Source organism: Phaseolus vulgaris, chromosome 8 (assembly GCF_051622355.1).
Source record: "Phaseolus vulgaris cultivar YP4 chromosome 8, ASM5162235v1, whole genome shotgun sequence".
In the NCBI taxonomy this organism is placed as follows: domain Eukaryota; kingdom Viridiplantae; phylum Streptophyta; class Magnoliopsida; order Fabales; family Fabaceae; genus Phaseolus; species Phaseolus vulgaris.
Genome location: NC_143505.1, coordinates 20,624,334 through 20,633,067, shown reverse-complemented (window position 1 = coordinate 20,633,067; position 8,734 = coordinate 20,624,334). Strand labels below are relative to the sequence as shown.

Sequence of the window (8,734 nt, the reverse complement as noted above, 5' to 3'; positions counted from 1 at the left end):
TTCTAATAGAACCTATGTTGCTGTTCTTTGTATTTTGCAACCTTCTTGCTAGCTTTTTGAATGCAGAAAAGGCATCACTCTTTGATTCCAAGAAAAGAGTCCAAGTGTACCTAAAATAGTCATCAATAATAACAAGAGCATAATAATTTCCACCAAGACTCATAGTTCTTGAGGATCCAAAGAGATCCATGTGAAGAAGTTCAAGAGGTTTCAAAGATGAAACAACATTTTTAATTTTGAAAGAACTTTTCACTTGTTTCCCTTTTTGGCATGCTTCACAAATGTGATCCCTCTCAAACTTGAGTTTTGGCAGCCCAATCACAAGATCCTTTGAAATTAGCTTGTTCAAGTGATCATGTGAATATGAGCAATTCTTCTATGCCAAAGCCAAGATTCATCTTGCTTGGATAGAAGACATCCAATTGAACATGGTGAAGAGATATCTAGAAGATACACATTATTAACTCTCTTACCTACCAACATTACCTCTTTGGTGTTGGGTACACAAATTTCACATGTGTTTGACTTGAACATCACTTGATATCCCTTGTCACATAGTTGGCTAATGCTCAGCAGATTATGCTTTAGGCCTTCTACATAAAGCACATCATGGATTACCAAGATGTCTTTGTCTCCTATGGATCCTCTCCCAAGAATCCTTCCTTTGTTGTTGTCTCCATAGGTGACATGACCCTCTTGCTTAAAGGATATACTCAGGAACTTTGATTTGTCCCCTATCATGTGCTTGGAGCATCCACTATCCAAGTACCACAGTTGCTTGCTCTCCTCCAAGATTTCCTACAAAAAAGATTTTCAAGTACAAAGATCTGGTCCCCTTATGAATGTGGGTCCATTTGGTTTACACTCATCAATTAAAGCTTTATTACCCTTAGAATTCACTTCATAAGATCTTTAGGAACAACATATTTTTTGATTTTACAGAACCTCACAGAATGACCTCTTTTCATGGTTGTTTCGATGGTCCAATCGATTGTTTTTCTAACATTTTCGAAAATGATTTTGAAAATCTATCTTGTTTGTTTTGTGGATTAAAACCCAATCCAGCTTTTCCAAAAACACAGTTTTGAGATGCTAGAACACTCTCAAAGTTGGATTGGCCTTTAGAAAGCTTATCCACAGTTTTAACAAGATAATGGACCTTCTTTTCAAGATTTTCGCAATTTTCACAAACTAGAGTATCACACTTGCACGAGGAGTTTTTGTAAATGATTTCAAGATTTTCAAAATCTTGTTTTGAATTTTCTAATTCCTCTTCCAGTGTCTTTACTCTGTTTTCAAGCCAACTGTTCTTTTTCTTTTAACCGATTATTCAAGAGAGCCAATCGGTTGGCTTCTTCATGTGTTTCTTGAAAGGCTTGAAGCAATTGACCATAATTTTCAGAGTTTGATGAACTTACACTACTTGAGTCATCCTCCTTTCTGGCCATGAAGCAAAGGTTGAGGCTTTTCTTATTTTTCCTTCTTTTCCTTCTTGTTTGACTCTTTGTCATTGTCTTCTTTGGTTCATTGTGTCCATGAGCAGCCTTGAGTGTGTCCCACATATCCTTAGCAGTTTTGCATTTTGATATCCTGAAAAACTTATTAGTATCTAGTGCAGAAGCTATTATGTTTTGAGCAGTACAATCAAGCTTGGCCATCTTACATTCATCATTGGTTCATTGAGACCAAGGTTTTGCAATGAAAGAACCATTCTTTTTAAACTTTGGAATGTAAGGACCATTCTCAATTGAATCCCAAATTCCTTGATCAATAGATTCCATAAAGATTTTCATTCTTGCTTCCTAATATTTGTACTCAATCCACAGAATAAAGGTGGTTTGTAGATTGAAGCACCTTCCTCAAAAGATAGTTTTCCAGCCATAGAAAAAAGATTTTTGGATCAACTTGAATAACTTTCAAGAACTAAGCTCTTGATACCAATTGTTAGAATATATGGCCTTAAACGAGAGGGGGGGGTGAATTGTTTAAGAGGGATTTTCGCAAACTTTTCATCCTTGAATGAAATTACTTCAAGAAAACCTTGATTAAGAAATCAGTTTTTCAAAACATAAAGCAAAAGGCACAACACTAGTAAAAACAATCAGTTGTTTTACCGAAACAATCGGTTGTTTATACCAGTTAACAAATATCAAAACTGAATTTAAAGAGTTAGAGATAGAGAGAATGCACACAGATGTTTATACTGGTTAACTCCAAATCCAGAGCTACATCCAGTCTTTTCAGAAACCCTTTGAGGAAATCCACTAAGCAATCACAACTTCATCACTTACACCACAACCAAGAAAGTGACCTTGAACACCTCAAGACACACACTCTTCTTGGCCAGAAAGTGATCTTGATCCCCTCAAGAACACACAACCAATATCAGCAAACACAGAAACGAAACTTGTTTCACAGAGTACAAGGATTACACTTGTTACAGAAGATAATCTGAAATCAATACAAGCAGAATCCTATTCCACACACTTTGATCAATCACAAACTCTAAGCAATCTCAGCTCTTTGAAAAACTCAAAAACTCTTTTCAAAATCTTGTAAAAGATTGTTACTCAAATCTGTTTTTCTGAATTTATTCAAAGATGTTGTTTGTTATCAAATCTTAACAAACTCTTAAATTGCATTAAAAGATTGGTCAAAACATTTAATGATTGGAGAGTAAGCAGTTAAATCATTTAAAACTCAGTCAAAGATAAAACAGTTTTTCTGTTATGGTCCCAAAACAAACAATCGGTTGTGTCCTCGAATCAATCGGTTGTTTTGGTTCTAACAGTTCAACCATTTGAAAAACAGTTTTCAATCTTTTCTCAAAACATCTAAGTATAAACAATCGGTTGTTTCGACAAAACAATCGGTTGTTTTAACTTAGTTTGAAAAATATTTTACTTTCATAAAGATTGAGAATGCCCATGCTTTAGATTTAATCAAAAGGTGGATTACAACACTCTAACTACCTCAGAACTAAACTAAACCAGCACAGCAACAGCAAGCACAGCCAAGGCTTCAACATCCTTCAAAGGGTTTGGATTCTTCAAAGCTTGAACACCACTTGATTCAACACATAGTACCCATAGAAAGTCATATGTAGATGATGCCTGAGGATATATGTGAGGTTGTTTGGATTAAGGAATGATAGACTGAATTTGTAATGAGAATTATGTGACACTGATGTAAAATGTAAGTTTACAAATTTATCCTTGTTATTAAAAATATTTAAATAATGAATTATGCTATATATTTTTGTTGTGTAAGTTTGAATTAATTATTTTTTCTAATTTATAACATCCATAATTACTTTTATTTTTCAATAAAAAATTAAAAATATATAAAATATATTTTGTGTTAAATTAAAATAAATTTATTAAATATATTAAAATTTATGAAAATAATATTTATTATAATATATATTTTGTTATTCTATATAACTATATATATATTTTGTTGATATTATAATTTTATTTTATTATTTATAATCATATGTTGTTATTAATAGTATAATTAAATATTTTTAAAATTGTTAAATAAATTTATATAATATTTAATTTTATAATAAAATGTAATATATATATATATATATATATATATATATTTGAATAAAATGCAAAAGATTTATATGAAATGAGTACAAATCTTTATATAGACTTATGTGACTCATTCACTCCCCACCCACTTTCAAAATAGTGAAAGAAACATAATAACTACCACTCCCTCCTCTTACCTCGAAATAAGAAATAAATAAAGAATGCATAAGAGTGAGAAGAACATTGAGATTGGCACAGACAATAATAGAACTCAATCAGATAATCAGATACATGTCACTCTGAGAAAACTTGGTGTCCTCCTCCTCTTACCCACCTTCAAAATCTATTCCACTCACCTAACTCAACACACATCACAAGCCATAGATCCTCTTCTCTATTGGTAATCCTCTTCTCTATTGGTAAATCTCTCTTCCTTTCTACACAACATTTCTTCTTCTTAATTGTTACCTATCAGTTAAATTTAAGCTAATTTCTTTTGATTTCTAAGTTTCTTCTTGTTTAGGATTGTTAGATTTCACCAATGAAAAAAAACTTGGATTTTAAGCATGCATGGAATCCAATCCACACATATTTCATCACAACTAAACAAGCTTTGACAAATTCTTTACACAACTGGTATGATCTGTTTTGTCTATGCTACACAAACAGGTGTGCAGAAACAATTGAGAAGGAGAAATCTAAGAGATGGAAGGCTTATTTTCAGAGGCAGAATCAAGTTCTCTAAAGCTCTACATCCTCCCATTTCCAGCTCCGGGACACATGAACCCACAGATCAATCTGGCTCAAGTTTTAGCCTTTCGTGGCCACCATGTTACCATTCTCACCACCCCTTTAAACCATCAATTCATCCCAAAACATCTCAACGTTCATACCTTCAACTTCCCCTCCGACCAAGCTGGTCTTTCTTCTACCCTCCAGAACATATCCTCTGCAGAAGACAACCAAACCGCCTACAAGATATGGAAGGCCACACACAGTCTCAAACCCCAGATAGAAACCTTTCTGCAGCAAAACCCTCCTCATGTTTTGATTTCTGATATAATGTTTCCATGGAATTTCGCTTCCACACTCAACATCCCCAGAGTGGTTTTCAGCCCCACCCCCATCTTCGCTCTTTGCGTTGCTGAGGCGATCAACAATTGCCACCCCCAAGTGTTGCCTTCGGATTCTTCGCTTCCTTTTGTTGTCCCTGGTGATCTCCCCCACCATGTCACACTTAATTTTGACCCTTGGTCAACCAGCTTTGGCACCATGGCTCGCTGTTGGCTACACGCCAAGGAAAAAAACACTGCTGGGGTTATTGTGAACACCTTTGCAGAGCTCGAAGATGGGTACAGCGAGTACTTCCAGAAGCTCACTGGCGTTAAAGTGTGGCACGTTGGCGAACTCTCCCTTATGCTGGATTATTACCACAGAAGAGGCTCGTCATCACAGAAGAATCATGTAAGCGACAAAGTAGTGTTTCACTGTACACTTGTTTGGAGAAAATGGATGAATATCCAATTTTTACATGGAGAAAAGGAGGATTATTTACCATTTTGTTATGAATATGTATCTTTTGTGATAATTTCAGGTTGGTGAGCATGAGTGCCTGAACTGGCTTAGTTCAAAGGAAGCGAAATCAGTGGTGTACATATGTTTTGGAAGCTTGGGTGGTCTGAGCAAGGAGCAATATTTGGAGATAGCAAGAGGGATGGAGGCCTCAGGGCAGAATTTCCTTCTTGTGCTTCCAAAGAATGTAAATGATGATGGGTGGGTGCATGGGTTGGAAGAAAGGATGAGGGAAAATGAGAGAGGGATGGTAGTGAGAGGTTGGGTTCCACAGGGTTTGATATTGAAGCATGTTGCGATTGGAGGGTTCCTAACACATTGTGGAGCTAATTCAGTGGTGGAGGGGATTTGTGAGGGGGTGCCTATGATGACCATGCCTAGGTTTGGTGACCATTTTCTGTGTGAGAAGTTGGTGACTGAGGTGCATGGGGTTGGGGAGCCTGTGGGGGTTTGGGAATGGAGCATGTCACCCTATGATGCGAGGAGGAAGGTGGTGGGCTGGGAAAGAATTGAGAGTGCTGTGAGGAAGGTGATGAAGGATGAAGGAGGTTTCTTCACAAAACGAGTGCATGAATTAAAGGAAAAAGCACACAAAGCTGTTCAAGAAGGTGGATCCTCTTATGATCATGTCACAGCCCTTCTTCAATCAATCAAAGAGATGAATGTTTAAGGTTCATGTCAATGTTTTATTTTATTAGGGACTCTTTTCTTTCGAATTTAGGTTATATTTCGTCCCAATTTCTTTTAACAAGATATTTCAACCAGTTAAACCAAAAACATATTATTTATGTTTATTTTTTCTTTGCAGGGGATATAGATAGACATTTGCGTTTTAAGTAAAATAAAAATGTCTTTTTTCAGAAGAGGAAGTGGATATTAAATGATGATAGAAGTAAATAAAGTAAAACTTGTTTAATTAAAAAAGATTTATTCACGAACTCTACTTAAGTCGGTGAATCTAGCATAGTACATGAAACCAATTCCACACCAACCTTACTGCAAAATAGAACAAACGAAAATGACACTTCACAAAAAATACTCGAAAACAAAATAAAATTACGCATTCTTCAACGAAAAGTTTTTTCACATCATAATAAATAGGGTATTGATATATTACAACTCTCAACAATAAAAACATACACTTCACACTTTAAATAAATTAATATTTTATTTATTTTATTTTATTTTTTAATTAAAAATATTATTATATTATTATAAACAATATCAAATATATGTTTTGTACTGTTAATAGTCTCAAATAAACTTTTATCCAGTAAATATTCTTATTTCTGTAACCCTTCGCTTTTTATTTAACTCTTGACATTTGTTTCTTTTCACAAAATAATACTTTCTTATGCCCATTTAACAGAACTTTAATGAAATTGAAACAAGAAACTAATAGAATTAAACTTATTATATTAAATTTTTTTTTCTTGGTGTACTACTTAAACAAAAACATATTTTACCCTTCAAAATGTAGAGTGAATTGATATTCGCTCAACTCAACAACACTGTAAAGATTAAGGTTTTTGGGGTGGAATCATAAATCAGAGATATTAGAGGAAAAGATTCATTGGTAACCCTCTTCCCTTTCTGTGTTTTTTTTTTATAAATTGTAAGGATATCAGATACATGTGTTTATCTTCTTAATTTCTCTGATGGTTTGTTCTTATTATCTATGACTCGCTCCCGTGTGGAAATGAATTTAAATTTTTGCAAATCGGAGTTGAATGCTGTCAATACTGTGAGACGCTTGATATGTTTGTTGGGTTTGTTAATTTAACTTGATGTTAGTGCATACTAAGTGTTTGATAAAACGCCAACTTTGGGTGTGTAAGGAATGAGAGCTACTTGTCTGTTATGAGTTTGTTACTCTGTTTGAGTTGTATTACTTGGTATAAGTACTTTGGTGTAAGCATTCCTATGTTAAGAAGAACAAAGTTATTATTCACAAACTCTGAATTTTGGCTCTCTTTCATTAGCTGTATTACTTTTTGTCCTTTTTTCTCTTGATTTTGGATATACCTTCATAGTGGGTCCATTGGTTTGAACCTGTGCTGATTGCTTCATGGTAGGGGTACTAAATTCTTTTCGTTTAGTTACTATTTGATATGTCTCTACTGCTATTAATTTGATCTAACAACTTTATAGGACTTTCTGTTTGTCCTGTGAGGTGTTCATTTTAATCTTCTGATTCGGTTTGAGATGCATCATGCATGCTGGCTGACTTAAGGTGTATGAACTCTGTGTTTTTCGATATGTTTCATACGAACTTCAAAGTAATTATACCCAGAAGCAAATCCAGTTAGTGTTCCTGAAGAAGATTGCTGTGGTGAAAATTGTTATACGACACTACATGCTAATTGCAGTTTTAATTGTCTGGGAGTTTTGGACATCAAATTCTTTCATTACACTCTTTTGCTTATAAATTTGCAGTGTATAAATCAAATATCATTTGATTATTCAATACAAATGGCTGAAGCTAGTAGCTCTCGGACGGAAGCCACGACCAAATCTCAACTTATATACCGGTGTAAGAAATGCAGAAGAATTGTTGCTTCAGAGGAAAGTATAGTTTCCCATGAGCGCGGGAAAGGAGAATCAAGCTTCAAGTGGAAAAAGAGAAGCAGTGAAGCCTGGGAAGCGGAACCGCAACCTGTTGATTGCACTTCAATATTTGTTGAGCCGATGAAATGGATGGAAGCAGGTACGTGTAAAATTTCCCTCATATATTTTACTTGCCATAAAATAATGTCAAACTTCATACTAACACTGGATATATGGATTGGCTTGAAAGTACAAGAAGGTAATGTGGGGGATAAACTTCTATGTATGGGTTGCAATGCTCGTTTGGGTAATTTCAACTGGGCTGGTATGCAGTGCAGCTGTGGAGCCTGGATTAACCCTGCATTTCAGCTGCATAAAAGCAGATTAGATGAGTGCTATATGTAAATCAATCAACTTGCAGATTTTCCAGAAGACCAGAGCTTGAAAAAAAAATGAAGCTTCTTCTTTTTCTGAACAAAACACAATGGCAGCTTAGCTTGGAAGATTGTATTGTTCAACTCCATGCTTGTTATTGATTAAAACTTTGTTTTTATAGTAATAATATGCAAAATAAGGTTTTTTTTTCACCATTAAACTTTGTTTTTTCAGCATGCTTACATGAAATGAATGGCATGAAAAGTAAAAATACAATGTAGTTTGTATCAGGTAGAGGGATACGAATTTTAATTCTGGAATAACTAAGGAGCCACCATTAACTGTATAGTTTTGTTAAAGATACTATAAAGAGGGAAATATGTATAGTTAATATCGAAGACATGTTTCGATAATCTAGGGAAAAATGTATAGCTAACAATGAAGGATTATATCTTTTATTACTTTATATCTTCTTTCTTTATTTTTGAACATTAACCCTAAACCCTAAATCATTATGAACAGCGAATCCTTTGTATGTTTTGATACATACAACAAATCCTACACGTTGTCAGTAAAATAGGTTTTCACTGCAAGATATATGCAGCCGCGAGTTTCGCTGTAATGCTTTTGCTCTCTGGGTTCTGTCATGTCCCTTGATCACTGATGTTGGCTTACCATCTATGGACGATACTTTGTTTATA

At 34.6% G+C, this 8,734-nt stretch overlaps 2 protein-coding genes across 5 annotated transcripts; both read left to right on the top strand.

Moving 5' to 3' along the window:
- The first annotated feature begins 3,682 nt into the window (after positions 1-3,682).
- On the top strand, positions 3,683-5,905 carry LOC137825941 (UDP-glucosyl transferase 73CC6). Of its 4 annotated transcripts, none has more exons than XM_068631758.2 (3): positions 3,683-3,939; positions 4,209-5,003; positions 5,134-5,905. In XM_068631758.2, exons 2-3 carry the CDS (start codon positions 4,245-4,247, stop codon positions 5,779-5,781), a joined length of 1,407 nt encoding a protein of 468 aa, XP_068487859.2. In that variant the 5' UTR covers positions 3,683-3,939; positions 4,209-4,244; the 3' UTR covers positions 5,782-5,905. The 4 variants fall into 4 exon arrangements, with proteins under 4 accessions (XP_068487859.2, XP_068487858.2, XP_068487834.2 ...); XM_068631757.2 differs by having other exon boundaries at positions 3,683-3,958; XM_068631733.2 differs by having other exon boundaries at positions 3,782-3,939; positions 4,209-5,015.
- A 642-nt stretch (positions 5,906-6,547) lies between these two features.
- Positions 6,548-8,245, top strand: LOC137825924 (putative inactive dual specificity protein phosphatase-like At4g18593). Its single transcript, XM_068631736.2, has 3 exons — positions 6,548-6,687; positions 7,548-7,818; positions 7,909-8,245. Exons 2-3 carry the CDS (start codon positions 7,584-7,586, stop codon positions 8,061-8,063), a joined length of 390 nt encoding a protein of 129 aa, XP_068487837.2. The 5' UTR covers positions 6,548-6,687; positions 7,548-7,583; the 3' UTR covers positions 8,064-8,245.
- The last annotated feature ends 489 nt before the right edge of the window (positions 8,246-8,734 follow it).

Excerpts from the sequence above, each read along its gene's own strand:
- LOC137825924 (XM_068631736.2), top strand. The coding sequence starts at position 7,584 with ATGGCTGAAGCTAGTAGCTCTCGGACGGAAGCCACGACCAAATCTCAA. Across the intron at positions 7,819-7,908 it reads GATGAAATGGATGGAAGCAG|TACAAGAAGGTAATGTGGGG; the intron begins GTACGTGTAAAA and ends TTGGCTTGAAAG.
- LOC137825941 (XM_068631733.2), top strand. The coding sequence starts at position 4,245 with ATGGAAGGCTTATTTTCAGAGGCAGAATCAAGTTCTCTAAAGCTCTAC. Across the intron at positions 5,016-5,133 it reads AGAATCATGTAAGCGACAAA|GTTGGTGAGCATGAGTGCCT; the intron begins GTAGTGTTTCAC and ends TGATAATTTCAG.